This window comes from Haliaeetus leucocephalus, unplaced genomic scaffold, assembly GCF_000737465.1.
Source record: "Haliaeetus leucocephalus isolate CR32 unplaced genomic scaffold, Haliaeetus_leucocephalus-4.0 Scaffold340, whole genome shotgun sequence".
NCBI classification, from domain to species: Eukaryota; Metazoa; Chordata; class Aves; order Accipitriformes; family Accipitridae; genus Haliaeetus; species Haliaeetus leucocephalus.
The window spans coordinates 108,228-132,608 of record NW_010972776.1 but is presented as its reverse complement, the minus strand read 5'-3'; the positions used below and the strand labels follow the sequence as shown (position 1 = coordinate 132,608).

The 24,381-nt window shown below is 40.7% G+C and overlaps 1 protein-coding gene across 4 annotated transcripts in view; it reads left to right on the top strand.

Annotated features, from left to right (window-relative positions):
* The window catches only part of LAS1L (LAS1-like (S. cerevisiae)), a 56,162-nt gene that overhangs the window by 6,404 nt on the left and 25,377 nt on the right, over positions 1-24,381 (top strand). For 2 of the 4 annotated variants that reach the window (XM_010572345.1, XM_010572342.1), the window contains exons 7-12: positions 2,650-2,759; positions 10,315-10,400; positions 11,403-11,618; positions 12,814-12,949; positions 13,517-13,896; positions 16,398-16,539. In XM_010572345.1, the coding sequence (XP_010570647.1) occupies positions 2,650-2,759; positions 10,315-10,400; positions 11,403-11,618; positions 12,814-12,949; positions 13,517-13,896; positions 16,398-16,539 (1,070 nt within the window). Of the gene's footprint in view, positions 1-2,649; positions 2,760-10,314; positions 10,401-11,402; positions 11,619-12,813; positions 12,950-13,516; positions 13,897-16,397; positions 16,540-24,200; positions 24,255-24,381 lie in introns of those variants that run through there. The other 2 variants (XM_010572343.1, XM_010572346.1) reach the window with 2 other exon arrangements.

Below are 24,381 nucleotides of genomic sequence, written 5' to 3'. Positions count from 1 at the left end.
GGATAGCGCTCAGCTTGTTTTCGTTCATCCTAGTGTCTCTGGAAATTGAGACCTGTCATTCAGAAGTCACTAGCCCACGTTTTCTGTCATCCATTGTATATTTTTGCAGTCACCCCGTGGCTGAGGTGCTGCAGTTCAGGTTTGTGAATAAGTTGCTCCAGAAATCTCTCTCTGCTCAGCTTCCCCTTCTTAATAATGGGGCAGTTCTTAAGATGTGGTGAGAGCTGGCTTACAGACTCCATAAAATGTCTTTGGATACGACCTCACCAACACACTGTTGTTACTGGGGAGCTGTTCTCACTTTTATTTTGATTAATATCATTAGGGGCTAAAGGAGAAAGTGTGCTAATATTCAGGTGAAGCGTAGACTTAATCAGCAATGAGAACTAAGGTCAGGAATTTTACTGAAAATTGACATGTTTCCTCTGTTGTCTTGGTTTTGGAGTATATAGGTGATCCTCTTTTGTTCATCCTTCCCTTTCTGTAGTTGGTACTGGCTTATTTTGTACGTTTTGCTTTGCATCGTGAAGGAGACAAATTAATTTGTGAGTGACCTCATATGTTAAATATTAACAGAACAGAGGGGAGTATTTCAAGCTGAATAGGAAAATGCAACTTCAAAGTTTAAACTGGCCAGGGTTGAATGGGGGAAAGGAGTAGTCGGTCAATTGCTAAAGAGTAATTTCAAAACTTTTGTTTTGAAGCTCATGTGAAACTCTCCTTATCCCATCAAAATGGTGTAAAAACAGACAGAAGAGTAAACTGTGTCATACGCCTCAGTTTAATTGAATGCTGCATACTGTGCTTTTGAAATTTCCCTGTTCACCCTGTAAGGCTGCCTTTCTTGTTGAATAATTTCCAGTGGTGCACTTCTAATTCTGTCAGCTCTGACAAAATACAGCTGAATTGTGAAAAATTAATGCTCTGTAGATCCATGTGTTGTGGATATAGCTTCTTTTAATATATCATTTTTGCTGCTCTGAGGCACACTGAGTAAGGGTGGGCAAAGGGCTTGCTGAGATCTGTCAGCAGCAAGGAGTGTTACTCCTTATGGCTGATAACCTGCAAGTTCTTAACCAAAGTTTGTCTTTAATAAAAAAAATAATAATACTTTTATGCATTAATAACTACTGCTAGTCATTTGTAGAGATGCAAGCATATTGGTCCTTTGTTGGCCTCTCAAACTCTGTTCTGTAAAACAATAGACATGTAATTTAAAACTGATGATAGCTGATAAAATCTCTGACACTTAGAAATGGATTGAAAAAAATGACATGGGCTTGTTCTTGTGCCCTTTAAGGGCAGATGGTTTGGTGCATCCAAATGATTTCTTAACCATGACAGCAATTGAATGTTCCAAATATCAAAAAAATACTACTTGAAGCTTTTCTAGGCTTATATTTAAACACCCTGGATTGGCATAGGAAGAGTGGTACAGTGTCTTTGCTAGTCTCCCTGCAGGGAGACAGTGCTGTGAGTCTCCCTGCATAAATGTATGGTCTGTCTTTAATCTCTTTCATGTAAGGAGAACCACTTATACCTAAGTCATCTTTATAACAGTGTAACTGTACGCTCTCTGATCCAGATAATTCTCTAGCTATTTTGTTAACTACTTAGTATACTTAAAAGTTTATGTAAATCTGTAAAGTGTAAACTAGGCCAAAATAAACTCTGTCATGGGGGCTGTGTACTTTGTTGTCTGATTGTTCCTATGGGTAGGCTAGAGGTTCTTTAGTCACTTTAGGTCATGTCTTTATACTTGATTTGTCATCTGAAGTATCTTTTGCATGCAGTGGTAGCTTTGCATATATAGGTTAAGAGAGCTAATCACAGTCCTGAAAATGACGCCTTGGTTTTCCAGTCTCATTTTACATTGCATTCCTACCTGGCAGGAAAAATAATTTCTTCCTTTCTCTCAGTAGTTATTGTCTTCCAAAAAGAATCTGCTAGATACTTGTTGGTGATGTAACATGCTTCGTGCTGATATTTTATCAAAGGTGGTGATGGTAGAATTGCCACTTGGGTAGGTTGTGAGCATAAGTAGAAGGCGTGTCTTACCTTGCTGGACAGACTCAGGTAAGGTATATATCAAACCAAGAAATAACTAACTTTCAGAGGAGTACTAACCTCCAGTATTCTCTCTTCCATTCTTGGTACAACCTGGTAGTCTGTTTTGTGTATTGCTCCTACTCATCAGATGCTCTCAGGTGATCACAGGTTGCCTAGATGGCTGTGTTGATTTGACGTTTTGATCTACTGTATGTGTAATATGACTGGCAAACCCTTGTCCTGAGTACGCAAGCTCATGCCCCACCCCACGTGTGGAGTTAATGATTCAAAATGAGTCTGTCCTGATTTGTGCTGAAGTCAGGGAGAGCAAGGTTTAGAACCAGAATGAAGATGCCAGGACTGCGACTCCTTGGTGCTGCTGCCTTTTTAATTCAGGCATTTTCCAAGTATGACATGGCTTATATTAACTTTTAATATACCCCTAGAAGGGGAACTTTTATGAGGTTTTTTTGAAGTACTGTTGATGAAGTACTGTTGATGAAGTACATATGGCGTGTGCATCTTCTCTTCATAGCAATGCCTTTCTGTTCACTATTAGAGCGTATTTTCTGTTAATGCTTGGATTTTTCCTTCACTCAGGTTATGCAGACTGTGCAGTCTGTTTCAAAATCTCGAGAACTGTGGTCCGACTCCTCTTCAGAAGTGGACTGGATTTTGGCTCAGATCAAAGACCTGATGCAAGAGAACAGGTACATCTCTGATAAGGAACTGAGGTGGAAGGTACAGTGCAGAGCTGGGCCTACAGACCTCTTGCACTACGTTTTCACTGTGTTGTTCAGCTGATCATGGAGAAAACGATTGATTTCCTCAACATTTTTGAGGATTGAGTTGTTAATCTCTGTTAATGAGTAATGTTTCCTGTGCCAGATGGTCTCCAAGGTGTTGTCCCTGACTTAGCTATGCTGGCCCCAGGCATGTCAGCATCTTCAGTGTCTTCAAAAGCCCTCCCAACAACCTTGCGTAGACTTTGATTTCACAGTAACCTTTAGAATTCTTCAAAATTGCAGGGCAATACTTGGCCTCTTCTATACTTTCTATTACTACAGGGCCTCTAGGGCCCAGTGTGTTGAGACTGTATTATTACTATATAAATTTGCTTGAAGATCTTGTCCGGCCCTGAGAAATGTTATCAGTGTAACTCTGTAGAGGGGCGAGAGTATCGCGTTACAGATACGAGCTGTAACTCCTGATGTTTTGAATATAAATATATATGCCGTACAAGCTGCTGATTAGTTTAAGAGGTTATGAGATGTTGTTCCAGAAGAAAACCCCGAGGAAGAGACTTGCACCTTAGTGGCATTGCCCATCGGTTGCTGAGCATGGAGTAATGAGCAAGTAGGCATGAACATTCTGTAATGAGAAGCATAACTTACTAAACGTGGGACTTCTGTATCACTTAAACTGTCTGTTACTAGATGTTGGAAGGTACTAGTGGAAGCAAGCCATTGTACCTACCTGTGATTCTGATAATCTCTCCCTAAGCATCCTCTGTTAGCCACTATCAGAACATGAATGGACCAAGTGCAGCTGCTTTTATATATAAATAGCTATTTGAACCTGGCATCAGCTACATGGTAGAGGGGAAACAGGCTGCCACAGTACAAAACAAGGATTTTGAAAGGTTCGAGTGAGAATAATAGACTTCATCTTATGTGAAATGGGTTTTGCGGGGAATGTTCAGGCAAGAGTTGTAATGCATTGGTAACAGGTAAAAGATCGTAGGAAGTCCCTTTCCACACAGGAAAATTGAATTAGTGAAGATCTTAAGATGATGATCTATTTGGGATCTTTCTAATGCTGCCTTGTTGGTATGCTCTCCTATTAGTTTATGTCTGTGCAAAACTTAGTTTTCATAACAGTACTGTCCTGTAAGTATATGATCAAAACAAGTACTTAATTTGGAAAATACCGTGCTGTTGATTTGCTTGCTGTGCACTGATTCTGCAAAACGTGCTTGTGGTATCCCATGAAAGCATGCTAAATCACATTCTAGCAGTTATTTGTCATCATCTTTGTATGCACCACCTGTTGCATCAGGTCTTGCTATTTGCCCTGTGCAGCTGCACAAAGTACATTCAACCCTGATTGTGTGGATTTCCAAAAGAATCAAGAATCTCCTTCATCTATCAGATTAAATCTTCCCCCAGAATACTCAAACTTAGAGTTTAGATGCTAGTGACTGTATTTGTGGCCTTTGAGGCATCGGTGTTTCAAAGTTGTTGTCCTCATCAAGCTGTACAGCATCAACAGTTACCACAGCTTGTCATAATTAGCTTTTCTGCTAATAGGCTTGGTTATGTTTTTCCCATTGCTTCTGATGGGTGCTCCTGAGCAAATAGCAAATACTCCAAGAGCAGCATAATGGAGGGAGCCTGCGTAGGCCTGCCTGGGGTGTATCTGGCCAGTGGGCAAGTAAGCAAAAGTTTGCTTTCCTGAAATCAGCCTGGCATCTCTGAAACAGTTTAACAGGCTTGAATTCAAGCGTGGCTTTAAGCTGCTTGAACCTGGTTCAGTGGAATGCTGTTCTGTACAGGGTGCTGTCACCAGGATGTGGCAGCCTTTTTTGCATTACTGTTCCTACAGGAAACTCTGGTCTGGCAGATGTAGAGAAGACTTGAAAAGTAACCATCCCGCCCCCAACACCACCTCTAGCTTGGAAGGAATCTGTGCAGTTGTCATGTTTTGTCAGTCCAAAAGTGCCTGTGCGTGAATCTTTTCTTCTGAAAAGCTGTTATTGTGGATGAGTAGTTAAGATGCTTCAGTGTTGTTACTGCAATGTGTAGGCTTGTGTCCTTACATGTTGGCGAGTCAAATGGAAGGGTTAGACTACTCCTGTCTTTCAAAAAGATCTACTTGTGGAAATATTTTAGGATAGCTGTAGATTATAAATGAAACATTTAATTCCTGCACAGTGTGTTGGGAATTTCACTGCTTTGCAGTAATTTCTTTAGAAGGGAAAGTGGCAGTAGGATAGAATTGGTTTTACATTTTTCCTTCTTCAGGTGTATGTGATAGCATGAATTACAGGGCAGCAATGAATTGGTGTGCTTAGGGGGTGCTGCTTCCAAAACTAAAGCGGTTTTAAAAGTTTGTCATCTATCTGGGAAAGTCCTAGAACTAGGTCTTAGGAGCCTGATGTCATTTCCAGCTTTCACTGTCAGTTTTCCAAGAGCTTTGTTTGGAATTCCAGCCCAGTAACTTAGGTAAGGGTATAAAACTCAGGTGCTATGTGTGGCCTAAAGAAACTTCAAAGATAGGGCAAGTATCTGTGAAAAACAGCATCACCGGGTCCTTTGTTCCAACAAAAAAATTTGATGGTATAGTATCTCTAGGGTATCTGTCATTCTTAAGTAATCTGGCAGTAACGCTTTCATAAGAACTTTGTCTTCACTGCATTATGCTACATTGAATAAGGCTTTTTTGATAGTTCCCTTAAGCCCAGGCTTCAAATAAGGCAAAGAAAACAGAGAGGAGGAATCTGGTTTCTGTGACTATAAAAATACTTTTTTTTTTTTTTGTCTTGTGGGTTTTGTTTCTGTTAGCTGTTTCATGGTGTCCTGAGTGACTCCTAATGATCAGGCAACTTCAATAAAATAGCTGCTCTGATATGCAGGGAAGTCCCCCACTTACAGCAGCCCAGGATGGGGGACTCTTTCACAACTCACAGCTTGCAAAACTAGCAAAGACCAAAACCCTTCAGTAGTGATGGTACTGCAGAGAGATTTTGCAGTTGCATTTAACTGCCTTGTGTGCTCACTGTTCGGAGAGAAGTTCTGGCAAGAATCTTGTGTGTGTGTGTGTGTATTATTACCAGTAAGTATTGGTTCCACAATTCCAGACTTTGGACTGAACTTGTGGAAAGGAAACATACATGTTTCTGGATCAGATCAGTTTTGGCAGTGAGTTTCCAACCCTTATTCCTTTTACTTTACAGGCTCTCTCTCCACTCCTTTTGCTTCTTTAAGCAGTGTTAGCTCCAGAAAGCCCCCGAAACTGGGTGTCAGGCTACATACTGCTAGTTTTGGTACTTTTCTGTATTTTCCTGCTCTTGTCAACAATAGATGTCAGATAGGCCAGCTGCTGTAATGAAACATTTTCCTTGATTTGTGCAGAGTGGTTTGACTATGTTCACACATGGGCTTATTCCGAAGAGCTGGCAGAGCCTAAGTAGGGAGGGGGCGTGTGTTACAGGACAATGTGGAAGTCTGGTCACTCAGCTTATTATTTCTCCCAGTGAGTTTCTCATTCCTTTATCAGGAGATAAAGAAAGAAGTGGGACAGGGGACTTGATTGACACCTTTCTTCAAAACTGAATAGGTGACCCTTAACCTTTACCACCTTCATTCTAGCTAGCACAACTGGAAACCCAGTGCTGAGCATGGCTCTGGTGCTGGGTGCTGCTGGGGGTGGTGTTAGTTTCCAGGCCTCTGGGCAAGATCCAGTCATGCATCATGTGGTAGCTCTGCATGGGTTTTGTTGCACTTCTGCAAAGCTCTCTGTGAAGTACCAGAAGTAATAATGATGTAATGGGAATATTTCACCAGAGTGTCAATGTGGGCTCAGCTCCACAGTTGTGGAATGTGAGGCAGCAGCCATTGGAAACAGATTTTAGCAGGGTATTGAGGTACAGTTGTTTTCTGTTGACTGTTGTCATACCAAAGAGCTACTTTATCCATTCTCAATCTCTGGTTTTCGTTCAAGCAATGTAGGCCAGGTGCTGCCATGCTTCCCCTTATTTAAGCCTTCTTTATGCCTACTTTCCCCATTTTAATCCTGCAGGCTGAAAATTATTTACTTGAAAATCAATTTAAGACTTAAAAATAATAAAAATTCACATCTTGAACCTTGCTGGAGTGTCCTTTCTGCAGACCAGCTATTTAAAACAAACCTACAAGCATACAGTTGCTGTTTTTTTTTTTTTTCCTTTTTCTTTTTCCCCACAGCAAGCTTATGTATATGTTATAGCAAAGGCTGGAACTAGCACTGCAGTGAGATCGCTACCTTCACTACGCTTTTAAAAACACCTGACTTTGTGTCAAAGTTGAGGTGGGAGGGAGGGGAAAAGCAAGAAAATCCCACTAACCACTTGTCTCTTGCTGTCTTCTTGGCAACCTGCTGATGGAGCCATGATGACTATTCAGGAAGTTTTGGAGTTTGCTTCCTGTAGCCAGGTCTCAAAACCCAACTTGCCCTGTTCTCCTGTCTGGATCCTTAAGGAAGAATCTTGATAGCATACAGTTACTTGTTTTGCAACATGCAGGTGGCTTAGTAAAGAATCCCATTCCAGGCCTTTACATTGTTTAACATTAGAAAGTTGCTTGAATAATACAGTTTTGCTTGAGAGAGAAAATAATTTTTCAATTAATCTGTGTTTTCTGCTGAAGCTCTCCTCGGTTGGAAGATTTCCACTGTGTTGCTCATTTCAGAGTAATAACAGGACAAATGCCACATTGCATCTGAACAAGTGCTACGCTAGGCTACATATAACAAGTGTCGTTATGGACAAATGCTAAATCCTGGTAAGAACCAAGTTGAGCTGGCTGAGCATGGTGAACAGTCAGGCAAATCACAAGTACATTTGTATTGTGGAGGGGGAGACAGAGGTGAGTTGGAAGCCTCAGAATGGTAGAGCAAACTCTTGGATTTAGCACTCCTGTATTTCATCCTTGAGTGCCTACTTCATCTCATGCTATTTTTATTCCAGCATCCAGATGCAACTTTTAAAGAACACAAGCTGTTGTATTTATAGTTAATGGAAGGCTGTGCCTATATCCAGCATTCTAGAACCACCTACGCATTTTCTCTGAGAGCCCAAAATGGATTCATACATGTACCTTCTGTTTATTAATAATAGCATGTTAACTGTATTGCAAATGAGACCCTATCACACTCTGGTTTCCATTAGTCTTTATATAGCAACATAAATACAGTGATATGGCATGGAGTGCAGATTTATCTTTAGAGGCAATTCTCTATTAAATGTTCTTATGTGAATGGTCACAGATTCTCTTACTTTTTCAGAAACTCAATAAAAGCTCTATCTTCTGTAGCCCTTGCTACCAGTCCATTCTGCACCATGATATTTGTTTGAGAAGATGAATAGTATTATGCTACCAAAGCAGCAATGAGTGTGCAAGTACTTATAATCGAGTCACTCTTTTACTCAAAAACCCAAAGAAACTCCACAAGCTTTAGACATATGTTTGTGTGTAGATGTTTATATAAGTGAACACAGAGGTTCCTAGTGTTTTTGAATACCATTGTGGTAATTGTTTCTGCTTTGCTTCATATCTGTCCTGAAATGCTGTGACTCTTTGCTCTTTCAGTCACATAGAGTCTGTCATGTATCACAAATGCAGCTGGGCTAGTGCTTCCCCAGTGGCCTCTGTCTTAAGTTTTCTGAAGGACTGACTAATGGTACTTCCCTTCTTGGCTGAAGACAGGGTTCTTCCTGCAGTCTCCTATGTATTTCTGAAGGTGCTTAATTTAAGGACTCAGCTGCTTGCTTTCAGTTAAGAGAGAATTTTTTTTTTAGGTCACTCATGGAAGATCGACCATGTGGGAGGGGTGAAGGCTGGCATGGAATGTGTTGACAAGGTTGTGACTTCATTAGATTCAGAAGCTTGGATTATGGACTCAGAGATAACAGAGTTTATGAGTTCTTTTGAATATGTCAAGTGACCTATGAAAGTGCTTTTTTAATTTAGAATGCCTATGTAATTCTGAGTAAAGCCTTTCATTTCCTGTATCGACATACCCTGTAATTTGGATTGTGGAGGGGGCAGAAGATTCCTTTAGACCTAAAGCAAAATGAGCTAATTGTAAAGGATCCTCTGCTGTCTGTTTCAGAGAACTGACCCAGTGGACCTTTTTTAGTCAGATGTTCTTCTGCTTAAATGGTTCTCTACTGAAACTGCCATCTGCATGGAGAGGTCCTTAATAGTTGTGATGATCAGTCGTTGCATGTAGGAATAATGGTTTATGCCGGAATAGTTTCCAGAGAAGAGGATTGAAACTGGATTTTGCTTTTAGAAACAAATTACATTCTACCACTTGCCTTCTGATCTCCCACTACATCATTTACTTATGACAAAGTGGTCTAGCGCTTGTGTGTGTTGTTTCTGCACTCTGAGATCTTCAGCTGCTGTTTGTATTTATAAAAATCCTGTGTCGGATCCAAGTCGTGCCTGGATGTTTAGATTTGGAAGTCACCCCTATTGTTTCCTCCTATTGGAGAAGACAAATTTTCTTGTCCATAGCTTACCAAAATATGCGATGTTTGGCATGGGTACTACCATTCCAAATCAAATGAATCTGATAGCAAAAGCAGTTGTTTCTATGGAATTTATTCAGTGTTTGAAAATAGTCATCTTGATTTTTATTCTGAGAAGTGTTTATTTTAGTGCTGTATCTTTGCATGGCTAGAGAAGCTAATGGATAGAAGCATGAACAGAAGAACTCAAGAGAATCCCATGGCTGGATATTGGGGTAGTTGTGGGAATTTTACTTCTGTCCCTTTTGCTGTATTTTACCTTCAAGCATCAGTTCAGCCTACCTATGTGGGTCTCCTCAGCCTTCCACTTGCATTAAGCCAGCCTAATAGGAGATGAAGTGGTCCTCGAGCTGGGCCATTCAGTGCTGTCCAACTATCTGAAGTTTGCAGGATAGCTATAATGGCAGGAGACATCCAAAAAAGAGCTGTAGGTACTGTAAGGAAGAGCAGTTGTGACCCTACTGCAACTTATCTGCTGAACAGCTGTGTGAATTGCACCTTAAGGTGTGCCTTGCCAGGAAGTCAACGAGGTTGGCTTTTCCCCTGAAATTTAACCTAGCTCTGTGGGTCAGAGGTCCTCAAATCTTGGCTGGCCTGCTGGCAGAAGACTTGAATTATACTGCAAACCATAGGTATTTCAGTATGATAAACGTTCCTGTGCTTTTGATATGTTTATGACAAATGTTCCTGTGCTTTTGAAATACCAAGATACTTGCCTCTGCAACTCGAGCAGAAATGTTTCTTTCAAGGTTCTGGTTCTGTTCAGTTAGCACAACCACCTGTTCCCTCCAAGTCTAGTGGGATATACTCAGCCCAAAACTGGCACACAATTTTAGGGCCTTACAACAAGCTACATCACCTCCTCATAGTTCCAGGTATTTGGCTCTCAAACTTGTTTCAGAACTGCTGCAAGTGGTGTTTTGATAGGTAAAGGAGTAAGTGGCATTAATAAGACTCTCTGATTGCTCTAGGGAGACAGTGGCTGAAGCTCTTCTCAGTGATGGTTTTCTCATCCCAAAGATGGATTGTCTGAAGATGCTAAATATCAAGTATGAAGGTTAGTGTTTTGGGCACCACATAAGTAAAAAGTCCGTAGCTAGTGTTATGTCTAAGTCTGTTCTTTTTTTCTCATTATATTGAAATCTATAATTCTTTGCATGTTTTTCATATATCCGGGTCCTTCATATATATCCTCCGTATATCCCAAACATCTTTTGACCTGTTCTCCAGACCCCTTTACGGCCATGCTTAGCTATTGCTTTTGCATGAATCTCTTACCATGGAAGGATAGCTCTTCAGCACTGAATGCTGCCTGGCCAAAACATCTTTTGAAGGTTGCATCTCTGCCCTTAGCTGCAGTAGTTAACTGACTTCATGGACTCCCACTAGTTTCTTTCCTACATTGAAGTTTTGAAGCAAATCTAAATGGGGTTTTTTTGAGCCTTATTCACCTAGTTGCATTTAGTTCCATGCTGCTGCCCATAAGTGGGGAGTTGCATGGATTTTCTGCAAGAGAATTAAGTACCTAGAGGCAATGAAACTTAGTAATTTGTGTATTTCCCTGGGACCTCTTGGAAACACCAGCCAAAGAACTTTCCAAGAAAGATCCTCAAATTTCTGTGACTATATTACAGTAGGAAAAATTTATGAGCTTTTTAATTCTGTGTTGTTTTGCTCAACATGCCTTCTCTTTGCAGTATATTTTTAGACAGAATAGCTCTTCATTATGTGTGAAATAAGCTGAAACTGGAAAGGGAGTAGCAAAACAGGTAGATTTTCCTGTGGTTTACCATGTGATTAGATCAGGCATTGTATTTTTTGCTTTCATTGAGCTGCTGTGTTAATTATTAATTTGCTGCTTATTTTACTTCCCTAGCATAAGAAAATAACATAAGAAAATAATAGTTCCAGGTTCAGTGAGGATCCTAGGAAATACTGTGGAACCAGTGATCTCAGAACAAACTACTTTAGTTTGGAAAAAGTGTCACACCTGTGGTTCATGAAAAATGACGAAACAGTGATTTTGGGGTTGTCTTTTTTTTTTTTCTTCTTATTGCAGCAAATAAAGAGGTATGGCAGTTCAAAATTCCTCAGACCTTTTACTGCTTTTGGCAGCCTTTGCTGACAGGCCTCCTCTCCCGAAGTTTTACACAGATCCTAATAGAGAAAATGTTTATGGAGTTGAAGGAATGTTCTGATTCTTCAGAACTGCGGCCTCAGTTCTTGATCAACTGGATTTCTGAGATGCTGACTGGCATTGCCAAAGTAAATGCTGGTGAGTATATCTGGAATTCCTGTGTGTACAAGTCTCTTCTGTACTATTGCAAAAACTGGGAGAGTGGTGTGACCTTTAGATGGAAAGTGCAATAGCCTAATTATTACATTTTTGTCATGTGAAAGTAGAGCTTTTATTGTTGCATTTCTTACACTTTTCAACCTGCAGCTTATGTAAGTCATGCATTTCTTGTCAATAACAATTACAATTTTTTGCTAACTTCGCTGCAGTCTCCTCAAGATAGGAAAAGCCAATCTCTCCCATGAAAAGATCAGGCACTTAAGTGCTATTTTTTCCACATACTAGTACTTGTAGAAGATAACAGTAGGAGATAACAAATAAAGATGTCATACGCAACCTGTTATGAGTTCGCTGTTCCCAGTTCTTTCCTCACTTAACAGAAGCCTGCCTTTTCAAGATACTTATATAGTCCTGCTGTCCTTTTTTAATCCTATCACAGGATTTTCATGCCTTCTAAACTTACACAAAAGTAATAAGTAATAATTTGTTTTCTGTTCCTAACTCCTTAGAATTGGCAAACTGTATGTTTCACTCCAGAGACAGGGGCACAGAAGAGCTTTAATTATTCTAAGTGTGTCTCAGGAATTCTGTTAACAGGACTTTTATGCTGCGATATAGTGTATCCCTGAGGAGGTTTCTAGCTGATTAATTTTGCCACCTCTTCTGTCCTCTCCCAGTCTGGCTCAGTCTGCACCAAAGTTTTGCCAGTATCTGTGGCAGTCATGGGTTAATGTTTGATGCTTTCAGTCAGCACTGCACATGTCTATTATGTACCAAGATCCCTGAATAGTAGTAGTTCCCAGCTGTTAAGTCTACTCATTGCAGTGCTATCTGGAATGATCTTGGGTCCCAGAAGCAGTGTACTGCATTTATTTGGGACAATACTGTACAAACACATCTTGTGGCATTCCTGTCTGGGATGGCAGGCACAGAACCAGCTTGGGAACGTCTGCACCTCACTGTGGTCATGTCTTGTGGAGCTAAGCTAGCTGTCAGTGCATTGGCAAGTCCCTTGTAACAACCTCGATGTATTTGGTCAGTACATCTAGTCTTGGACTTGGATTGAAATGCCAGCTTATTTGAGGATCAGTGTTCCAGTAAAAATACAAAAGGATGAAGGGCATATCTTTAATGAGTTTTGAGCACCTTGTTATTTTCATTATCTTCTTTGAAGGGAAGAAAAGACAACACTGTAACAAACAGGTGTCCGCGAAGGAGCTGTTCCTCCATAAAGTTCCTTTGCAGTGGATAAGACTGACTGATAATTGCTTGGAAGCTCCCTGCTGGGCAACCCCACACCTTCTTCAGCTGTAAGTTTGATCCTGTGACCTAGAAAAGGGACAGCAAACAGTGCTCTGTAACAGCTTTGGCCAGCCCCCTTGTGATATGCTGAGTTATAGCTGTGTTCCCTTCCCTATCTTTGCATCTAGTAGAAATTGTGGCAGGTGCATATAAAGCCCTGCTTGTTGCTGCTCATCTCCCCATTGATTCTACAAGGAGAAGAAGGAGGAGATGAAAAGCGGAGGTTATCTGGGGAAGTATTAAAGCAGCAACCTGGTCAGAAGAAAAGTGACTTGGTAGCAGAGATGTGACTGCTTATACAGGAAATATGAATTTAGCACGGGTGGTAACTTTTTCACATGAAAACAGCAAAGCAGGAATTCAGTTAGAAGTATCCCAAGTCCTCAATTTTAATCACAAAGAGGGAGTATTCCAGCATCCACCCACCAGGGAATAATCAGATTTGCCTGTTAGAGGAGATAATGAGCGAGCTGTCCTGGAGAAAACTCACATGTAAAAGGCTGCTCAGCTTGATAAGCCTTTATCTGGGATCTTTTTTGCTTTTAAGACTTTTACATTGCCCTTTTTCTTTCTAGGATCCTCACAATCATGAGACCTCGCTTGCCACGTTCTTCGCGGAAGAACCTTCTCTATCTCGCTTCTGTTTACACGGAAGGAGGTGGCCCTTTGTCCAGTCCAGGCCTCTCTTCAGACTGCAGTGAACAGCCAATTTACACTATAGAGAGCTTACAGTGGAGGGCCAGGCAAGAAAATCAGGTTAAAAATCAAGGGCAGACTGTAGAGAAACAAGAAGATGTGCTGGAGAGAGATGATGGTGTAGAGGAGGTGGAGGAGGAGGAAGAAGAGATGGTAACAGAAACAAATCCTTTGGAAGGACTTGCTCATTCCGGTAACATGGTGGCTATTGCTGAGAAAAGGGTAGCACTGCAAGGGTCCGCCTGGCAGATCACTGCAGGTAAAAAATTATTTTGTAAGACTTGAGACAATCTTTGTCACTGGCAAATGTTAATTGAAATGCAAAGGCATCTCAGCCCTCTGAGCCTGGCCAGAATTGAAATGTGCTTCAAAGTCATCTAAACACCAAATCACTGAAAACTGTTTTTTTTTCCAGTCTTCTGTTTATGTGCAGGAGTCATCTCTCTTAAACTCTTAAAATACTGTGAGCGCTGTTTCCAAGAGCATGTTGTTACTGCCTCATTGAATTTTTTATCAGGCTTTTCCAAACTGTTTAAAATTTCAGTGTATTCAATTGATGGGGCAGCATGTATGCCAGCTGTGAATGGCAAAGAAAATACGGATGTTTCTTTGACTTCTCTTTGTCAGACTTGGGGGTATTTGAAAGCACAGTTTAGCTGTGCTGGAAAGCACCAGTCATATGCTCCTAAGTTCCAAGCTCCAGGAAAATTGCTGTTATGACATGGTGGCAAGCAAAAGAAAGGAGCAAGACAAGTTTTTAGAGGTAATAAACAGTATATCCAATGTTTTGTTAGCTTTATTGTGGTAGTTAGGCTTTCCTGTTGGGGTAGAGGGTTCTGTAGCTAAGGAGATTTCGGATGAGTGATTTATGGAAGGACTTGAAGACAGGAGGAAGAGGTTGGTGGAGAGGAGCTGGAGGTAGAGTGATATTTAAAGGAAGAAAAGCAGGCATTAGAAGACAATGAACTCTTGTACCCCACTCAGGGAAATTTTCCCAAGTTAAAAAAAAAAAAATCTGCCTAAGCAGGTTGGCAGATGTGAACAGCTTGTTAGAGCTGGACCTTTTGAGAACAGAAGCAAAATTGTCCTCTGCTTCAGTGACTTTGGTTCAGATCAAGCAAAGCTTTCACTGAAGGAACATGCATTGTGTCCTGAACAACCTGATTTTGGTGAAAATTCTGTTTACGTAGTCGTTTATGGGTAAACTTAATCTCTGTTTGAATAACGTCTGTGTAGTTACCATCCTTAAACAATTTGAACTATAGCCAGTAGGTATGTACAAACCCATGACTACATGTGGTGTATCAACTATTTACTAGGTTGTTCCCCAGAGAGAGGGCTTAGCCTGTTAAATATATATAACAGTAATTTGCCTTACAGCTGCGTTGGATGTTACCAAATGCTATTTCTGCCCCCTTTTTAATTGTAAAATTACAACAGTTAGAAAGGTCTATCCTATGTTAAGGTTTTTTGGTTTTGTTCTATTAAATGCCCAAGAATGGTATAAAAGTTAAAACAAATAAATCTGCTGGTTCTTTAGGGCAGTGCCTGGGTTTTTGAGCAGATACCAGGTACACAAAACAAATCAGTTTCAGGCAAAGAGAAGGAAATGGCCAAGTTATATGTGATTAGCAGGGGTCTCAAATCATGTGTGTAATTATTGCTGGCTCTCTGGAGTGGAGTGCCTTATCTTCTGAAGGCTTCTGTCTGCTGATCTTCGCTGAGCTGCTAGTAAGCATTCCAGAAATAAGTGTTCTGGTATCAAGAAAGCACGTAGGCTTAAGAAATCTTACTGTCAAAACAATGACACATAGCAATTTGTATCTTTCATTTAGTTAGATGTGAAATAAGAATGAAATTTAAAGGGGGATTTCCCTATTGGGAGCTGCCTTTGAAATTTTGGCATCACAATATAAAGGAATGGACACACTGACGTTATCAGTTGTGATGGTTTCCCATTGTGCAGTTTCTGGTCCCCATTGGAAGCCATATTTAACAAATGTGAAGTCATGGGGAGGAAACAGCAATAGGTGCTTGTAAAAACAAATAGCAGAATTTCCAAGACATTGTCATATTCTTTTTCTTTGCCATCTCATCCCAGCCCACCTGTCTGTCCAGAATTGCCTTATTGGTTAATTAGGCTTCCCTAGCCTTACACTACTCTACTTTTGTGGTTTCAGTTCTTCTTTAGTCACTACTGCTGTGCAGCTGCTAATCTCAATGAGTCGTTAAGAAGCTGATGCTTAGTCTCACTGGAGGAATGAGCTACTGGATGCAAAAGTGCTGGTTTTTATCTTCATATGTGTACAAATGACTCTTTCCATTTACAGAAGTATGCAGAGTAATTTTTTAAAATTAACGTATGTAAGTCAATGTGTATGTTTCAAATGAAAGTATGCTTAAAAGAGGAAGGTAGATATGAAGGCTTGCTCTAGAATACCGTGGGGTTTCTTTTAATGGACACTGTCTCAGTGGTTTGGATGAGCTGCACTGTGTAGACTGTGTGATGTTATGTGATTCCAGATGTGTCCCTGATGTCTCACATGCTACACTGACTTTCTTTGGAAGAGATAGTAAGGTTAGAAATAAAATTAGTTAGAACTGTAGTTCAGACTGTTTTTTGCTGAGTACCTGAGCTTGTTCATTTTTGCTGAATGGCTGAGTTGCGTGAGACAGTATTTGTGGACTTGCGGGGATCTTGTTTTTTGAAAATCTCTCTGGGGAGCTCAGACTTCTTGTTTATGTACTGTTTTTACCCAGATGAAGTACGATGGAAAGACTTTCCTCTTGGGAAACTCCCAGGTCAGACAGATGACCCTGATGGTCTCATGCTGGATAATTACTCCATGATGTCCCTGCTTGATCAGCCAGTGAGAGATGAGTGGAAGTCTCCCAATACAAAGTGAGTAATGGTGCAGGCAGGACTTTGCCCCTGAACCATGAAATGCATTTGTCTCTCTGTGCCTTGTACTAAATGGTGTGACTGTTTGACTAAATAGTTTGACCCAAATATCTACTACTATCTGTAATACCTACTAACTGCGCTTCTCGTGGAGTTTTCAAGTAATGTGTGTGTTTGAAAGGACCTTTGCAGTGCTGGTGTAATAGTGTAACAGTCCGCTCTTCGGACTCTGCTGACAACTTTCAGTGTTGTCTGATGCTGTTAGTAAGATACAGTCTTCTGCAGAGTTACTAGTCTGGAAGTGCAGAATTTTTAAAACAGGCTACTGAGAGCTGATGCAGAATCTGTCTGGTGATACGCTGGGATTAATAACTTTAATGGGAAGAACTGTGGCCTTGCAAGAAGGCCACAAAGTGTTCAAGACTAGAAGCCTCAGAACTCACTTAGCCTCCCCCAGTGTCAGTTTACCCAGACTAGCTAGTCTTGTATAGGAAGGAGGAGTCATTCTAAAGTGCACAGTGGTTTGCTGAAGCACTTTGAGGTGCATTAGTGGAAAAGCCTGAGGATGAGGAGAGAAGGTAGCCACAGGAAGTCGTTGACTGCAGATTACTTTTCTAACACCTGAGGAAGGAATTGGCTTTACATAACTGGGGTGGCGAATATGCTGAGAGTTTCACATCAGTGAATGCAAACGTGTCTCTTTTCTGAATGCTTGAAATGGAGACTATAGTACGGTTCCTGAGTAAAGTCTATGTCACTGCAGTCCCAGTTATTCATCCTATGGTTAACCCAGCATGAGACAAACTCTCTTCTCCTCACCCTCCCCCATGGCAAGAGGAGACTCTTCCTGCTTGTTTGTACTGCATTAGTCTGACAGTATGCTTGCATTGTTGATGGACACCGTCAGAAAGAAGTTACTGCTACCTGTATTTCTGTGACAGCTCACCAGTATCATAGGAAGTTACTTCATGAAGCCCTAACAGTCATCCTTTGAAGCTGAAAGAATATTCTCAATGCTTACCTCTCTGCATTTGTCTCCTTCATCTTTTCCTGTCATCAAGTCTGAGAGCTGCTATTTGTAATTGCTGTTGTTCTCATTCCCTTCTGGGAATGTACTTTTGTTTTGCACTCCTTTGGTCTTTTGCAGTATCTGAAAGTTAAATGCAGTGGCAAAATTGGCAATCAAAAATGTTATTTCCATGGTATCCTTTGAGGAAGCCAATTTATAATCTTACCATCTTCACTCCTCCTGCTCTTTCTAAAAGAAACCACTGTAAGGATTATGAGATACTGCTGTTTAGCAGTTTGGAAGTTATTAGCACAGCCTCAGCAGGCTTGAAAACTTAGTTTCTATTAACTGGGGCTCTGATCCTCAGCCACAGTATGTTGCATTGCTGTGTGACCTTTTCAGAGCTGCAGCTAGTAATTTAAGCTGCAGATCTGACCTCAGTAAAGAAACACAGGTTGTCATGGAAATAATGGTAGCATTCTACAAAGCTTTAGTTAGATCACCTCTGTTACTAAATGAAGCTTATCCAGTTAAACCATCTCACTGAAGACATTTTAATAGGGTCATTATTTCACCCTTTGAAGTTGAAGGAACTTGAACACTGTGAGCTGTCAAATCAATTTCATCACATACACAATAGGAGATGGGCTTATATGTATCTTAATCCAAGGAATACTTCAGAATATAAATGAATGGCAGTTACGTTATTAAATGCTTGATAGGATAACTTTCTAATCAGTGATTCTTTCCCTGTAGTTGATGGGCCCAATCTGGTAGCTTCCAGAAAATGTAACAGTGACAGTCATGCAGCCTGGGGTGTTGCACTGGGAAGAGCTCTTGCATATATTTTCACATATTCAGAGTTGTCTTCAGGTTAGCTTCCAGTTCAAACCTTCCAAAGAGCAAGGTTTCCATTCTTCTCTACCCTCTTGGTCATCCTCCCAGGGACTAGTCTGCTCTTTTGTCAGTTCAGGCCTGCTGAGAGAGTATCGTTTCTGCTTGATTCATCCAATTGAAATGTAAAATTAGCATCTTGGAGATTGCTGGGTAATCAAAAAGAAAATCTCCTTTCCTACTGCTCCTCTTTCTAACGGTCCAAATACTTAATGAAGTCATTGGTTCCAACATTTCTACTAGAGGCAGGACCAAACCTGCCTCTCTTTATATCAAGAGGTTAAATAAGTTATCTTTTTGAGTCTTCCTGAATGATGTTAATCACTGACAAGACCTATGCTTTGAGCGCTGCACGAATGTCTTCTCAGACTATGAAGAGAGCAGGTAACCATTTGTCTTCTGATAGTTTATCATTCCCAAAAGAAGAGTAAATCTATACTAGATGCAGAAAACCCCTTTTGATTCAGTAGAAGAGCCCTTTGGTGTCAGCCAGCCATGGATCATGTTTCTTGCAACATGTTCCATGTTGGGAATAAGGCAAATTCCTGGGATTTGCATATCTGCTTCTAGTCTGCAGAGCCCCAGCACTCTCACTGTAGTCACAAATGATAGAATACTTGATCTCAGAGACTTCATACATAAAGCTGTTTGACTTGATATTTAGGTGGGTGAGATCACTGATAAGAATAAGAATTCTGCAGCAGAATTCTAATTAGCTGCAGTAACCAGTACCATTTGGCATCTAGCCAGCAGGCTCTGACGAGATGGATAGGGGTTTCTTAATCTGATCCTCATTGGCTCGCTTGATTTTTCTACACACGGTAGCTGTAGTCATCATTATGAAGGCTGTAATGAAGCGTACGTGGAGTAGTGTGATTCACTGTTCTGGCTTGTTTGTAAGCTGCTACTTGAAACCAGCTTTAGCATGTGCCCTTTCTGACTTGTGTGTTGTAGGCTTCAGGTGTTCTATAATCCCAGTATATTTCTTGGAGTGTTTTTTAGAGTAACAGGAATTAAAAATCACCTAGTGATTCCAGGTTCTGCTCTACAAGCAAAGGAATTCCTCTAGATACAAACTTTATATCATACCATTGATGTGGATGTTAAAGGAGATAGAACTTGGCCATATGAAAGTCTGCTGTCTGAAAATCCACAGCACGTATTACTCAAGTTTTTTAATAAAAATTTGCTAAAATTACTAATAAATGTTTTTTTGCCATTTTGCTTTGGACATCAACAAGATCTTTGCTAGTGTCAGCAGGAGTTAAAGTGAGTGCTAGTATTGAAGTGTGATTAGTTACAGCTTTACTCTTGAGTGTGGAAACATCTCTGTTAAATAAAATTTAGAATAGAATTAAGAACAGAAAATTTTGGTGGAATTACCATGAAATATAAGTCATCTCATGTGCATCTCTGCTCCATTCCAAATAACGTGATATCATAGAATAACCCAGGCTGGAAAGGACCTCGAAAGATCATCTGGTCCAGCCTTCTGTGGGAAAGGGAGCCAAGATGAGATTATACAAACTCCATCCTTGCCAAATTCCTCTTATCTAATAGGCTACACTTGATAGCAGGAGGGGCAGTGCAGAAGACCCCCCGAAGAGGAAAAAAGCCACCAGGCTTTTCTATTTCTGGATTCCTGAGAAATGTGAGTATTTTTGGAGAGAAAACAGCAAGCAGAAGCTATTGCTATGGTGCTGCCGGAATTTTGCAGCTGATATGCTTACCAATATTTTATCCTTGCCACTTTTATTCCACACATTATATCGTAACAGGAGTGATTTAGGATCTTTGGTAATCTGCGTCCGTTTCTTTTACCTCTAATCCTCTAGTTGCAGGCGGTTAGAGTGATGATCTGGTGGTTCTTTTGTTGGTCTCCCAGCCCCAGTTGCTTTGCCTCCTTTTCCCTTCCCATACCAGTGGTCATTCTGCTGCAGCTTCCACCATCTGTGGTCATGAGTGAGCAGGTAGTTGTTTGTTTTGTTGAATACAAGTGCCAACAGTGGCAATATGCTCCTATACTCTCACAGGGAAGGTGAAGAATTGAGATTTATCACCATGACAGCATTCTCCTATACCCCAAATTCCTCAAAAGTCTGTGACATCAGTATACTGCTAGCTGCTCCTGCAGCTAGCAAAATACCTTGCAGTTTCTACTGCTTGGTCATCAGCAAGGTAGTTAACTGTGTTCTCATTGCTTTTACTTTGGTTTTGTCTGCTTTCATTTAATCCCCACTAAATCCTTCTTCCTACTACTGTTAGAAGTTTTGCTTGCTAGCCCTTCATAAGAAAGGCTCAGCTGTGGATGCTGGCAGCTGACCTGGAGATGTTTTCCACATAGTATTTCCAATGTAATTTGGCTATGTTCCAACAAGAAAAAGTCCTCTGTGTTTAGTGTTCCATCACAGTTCCTAACAACTAGAAAGCAGAACCATGAAGCAAGCAACCACTGGGTGCACCTGGTCCTGCTGCACCTTCAGTGTTATGTTCCTTTCTCCTTAGCAAACTTGACACTTGAAGCTGCTTTTGTGATGCTTAGTTGTTGCAGTGAATCGTGTGAAGCAGTTCAAGTCTTGGCAGTTTTACAGCGCTGGCAAGCAGTAGTTGAGTGTTATGATTAAGTGTTGACTTGGTAAAGCTTCCAGTCTATCCCTGACTTAACATCACCTCTTGTGACATCAGAATAAATGTGATCTAATTCTTTGGATTTGGAGGGCATATAAGGGTGGTAGTAAAGAGTTTTGGGAGGTAAAACTTGTTAGGATTTTTGCAGATCCATTAAATGTCCAAAGTGGGTAAGATTTCTAGTTTTCCAAAACTTGCTTTCCTTATCATGCTTCAAGAGCAAAGCATCACAGTGTCATTAATGTGGAAGCTGGAACTGTGGTTCTGGGAGTTAGGATGTCTGTGAAGGTGCTTTGAGATTCTTGCTTGAGTAGTCTGCAAAGACACATCTTTAAAGGATCTTAAGGAAAAACCCCGAACACAAAACAAACACCCACATGTCAACAAGTGCATCTAAACATGAGGCTGAGCATTTGGCTCAACAAGTTTCTGATCCACAAACTGCTGGCAGGTGTGAGGGTAATTGGAAACACTGTTCTTCTGTGCTTGTGTGCTTACTTATGCATCTGCTTTTGAATGTAGTTGGAGGCAGGGAACTCAGACCTTTGATCTGAGCTAATGCAAACACTTTTGCATACTGGAACTGATGTGCAGCTAAATCTGGACCCTAACAGCATGATGCACCCTCTGGAAGATCTTCTAGGATACGTTCATCCTCCCTTCTCCCTGAATGTTAATAGTATAGGAGATACGTGTGGCTGTTTTTTTAAAAGGCCTCTTTTTCATAACAAACTTTTCAGGGGTATTTTTCTCCCCTCCATGCTGTAAAAAGCATTGGAAGGTCAGATTTATACTTGGTCATAAACAACCTGCAACATGCAGGTTTAAAAAAAATGCATAGCTATAGAGTCACTCTAGTTTTAAAACAAAATGAGAAAAATATTTATATTGCTAATTAGATACTGAAATTGATTCTCATAGTTACAAATTAACCATTTTCTTTATTTGTAAGCTGTTCTTTGCAATGCACTGTTCAATGGTTTTCCACAAGTGAGTCATTACTTATCCATACTTTAGGTAATGTTCTCTAGGTTTTACTTTCTAGGACTTGCTTATGATTCCATGGCTTGCAAAAAAAAATTAGAAATAAGTGGTCCATGCTTCTGGGTATATGAAAAGAAGCAGCAAGACATAGATATGGCTATGGGGAAATGCTAGGTCAACCTGTCTGTACACGGAAGAGCAAATATGTTACTATAGGATAGAAAAAACTGTCTGTCAGCCAGTTGAAGATTGCCAAGAGGTTCTTGGGCTCAAGGCTTAGCTGAAGTATATTTCAGGAAGGAATTTCTGCTCTGTACCATGCTTGTGTAACTGTAATGGGAAATTTTGCTAAAGATACTTAGCAGAGGCAAGAACCTTGGAATAATGTGGGTCATCTTTAGGAATCAGCGCCATCGTACTTGCGTACACACTTGGCTGTGGCCCCTACCTTGACTTGGAGAATAAGCTGCTGGTAACCAGGACAAAAATGTTTGCCAAGGCACACAGCTCCTCTGTTCCTGGAAGAGACAAACCTAATTTGCATTATAAATTCTTGCTCACATGTGCCAAAACAATCCTCTTGGTATCTGCAAGTGGACAGCTGGAAGGATATGTTTTTTCCAGGTTTTTTGATGCTTTTCTTGTAGATAATGCGTAGTTATTTGGTGCTCGCAAGGATATGAAAAAACGTGTGGTGACATTATGGAATTCATGACAGCGTAGTTGGTGTAGATTGATTGTTCGTACTTTTATGGTTAGGAGGAAGCTGCTGTTTCATTTTATAGTTCAAAGTAGTAGATTGCCCTGGAGAGAATTAGACCTTTTCTGCAATGCCTGTCCTGGGGGCAAGGGTGTAATTTCTATGGTGGCACTTTGCAGAGAGGCTTATACTGATGTTGCCATGGAACTAGCCATCAGTGAAACCAATTACACAAGATGGTTTAGCAACCTTGTTTTAAAAAAGGGAGGGGAAGCCTGAGCCATCAGTAAATATCTTGCAGTTAAGGTTGAGGGTATCATTCACTTTTTACCTATGGTATTCTGTTCTCTTCGTATACCATGGAAATAAAAGAGGGAAAGTGATGTACACGATGTAGCTGACTTCCTGAAGAAATCGCTAAGAGCTGATTTATGCTGCAGTGCAGTGCCTCATGATTATGTTACAGAAGCAGAATGAGTCCCCGCTAACTGCTGCATTGCAGACCTGCACAGTCTGTTGCCTGTTCTGTGTAGCATAGAATTACTTGTACTTCTTGAACTCTTACTGCAGAGAAAACCAAAGCAATTTACAAAGCAGGTGCATAAAGAATCATCTTGCTAACTGCAAAGTTCAGCTGCTTCTTGAGTGGAATGTGGTGGCAGCTAAGACAAGCATAGCAGAAGTATGCTGGAAAAGTAGTACCTTGAAAACTTAAAATAGCAAAGGTCACACCAATTTCTTCTCACTGTAGGCTGCTTTATTCATATTGTCTTGAAAATAGTCTTCTGCATAGATTGCTGCATGCCTTTTCTTCATATTTTAGTATGAAACAATTTCAGCATATAGTCAATGGTGAAATCGCCATAGAGGTATATAATTAATTGCTTCTAGGAATTTGTAAATTGTCTTGAAACTTGCTTTAATCAGAATTTGCTGTTGTCATCTTTGAAGAGACCTCATTTTAAATAATGTCAGTGACAAGATTTATAATTGCTCTTACATGATTCTCGTGTAAGTTACAAGACCTTGTTGTCCAGCAGGTGCCTCAAAAGAACCTGAGGCTTTGCTTCAAGTCATACTACTCTTCCTGTTCATACCTCTTCGCCTTCTACGCTGCGTGTGTTAGTGGCACAAAGGTACTGAAGTGCCTTAAGGCACCAGTGGTGTCATGACTATACAAGACTGTACCAGTTTAAAGAGTTTTTCTTGCCTAAAAGACAGGAAAAAGATGAGTCAAAACCCACTGGCAAATCCAGAAGGTGGATCAATTTTAATTTATTGTTGTTAACTGCTTTTGATATTGGAGAAGAAGCAAACCTGTGGGAAGGGGGCATGGTTTGATGGCTGGAGGCATGTTTCCTCATACTGTATTTATGCATGAACAGGAGCAGGGAGAGATGACGACAAACCATTTCTCATGACAAACCTCTGTTCTCTTATTGCCAGAGATGTGGGGATGGAGAGTGGGCTGGAGTAGTTACAACAGAATCTGAAAGACCTAGAACCTGTGCTCATTTCAAGAAAAGTATGGTTGCACCAGTAGAGCAGGAAGCTGGCTCTAGCCTGCTTTTGAATGCTGGAAATAAAGAGGCACCCTTTGCCGGAGTAGAGAAACTCATTGATGCTG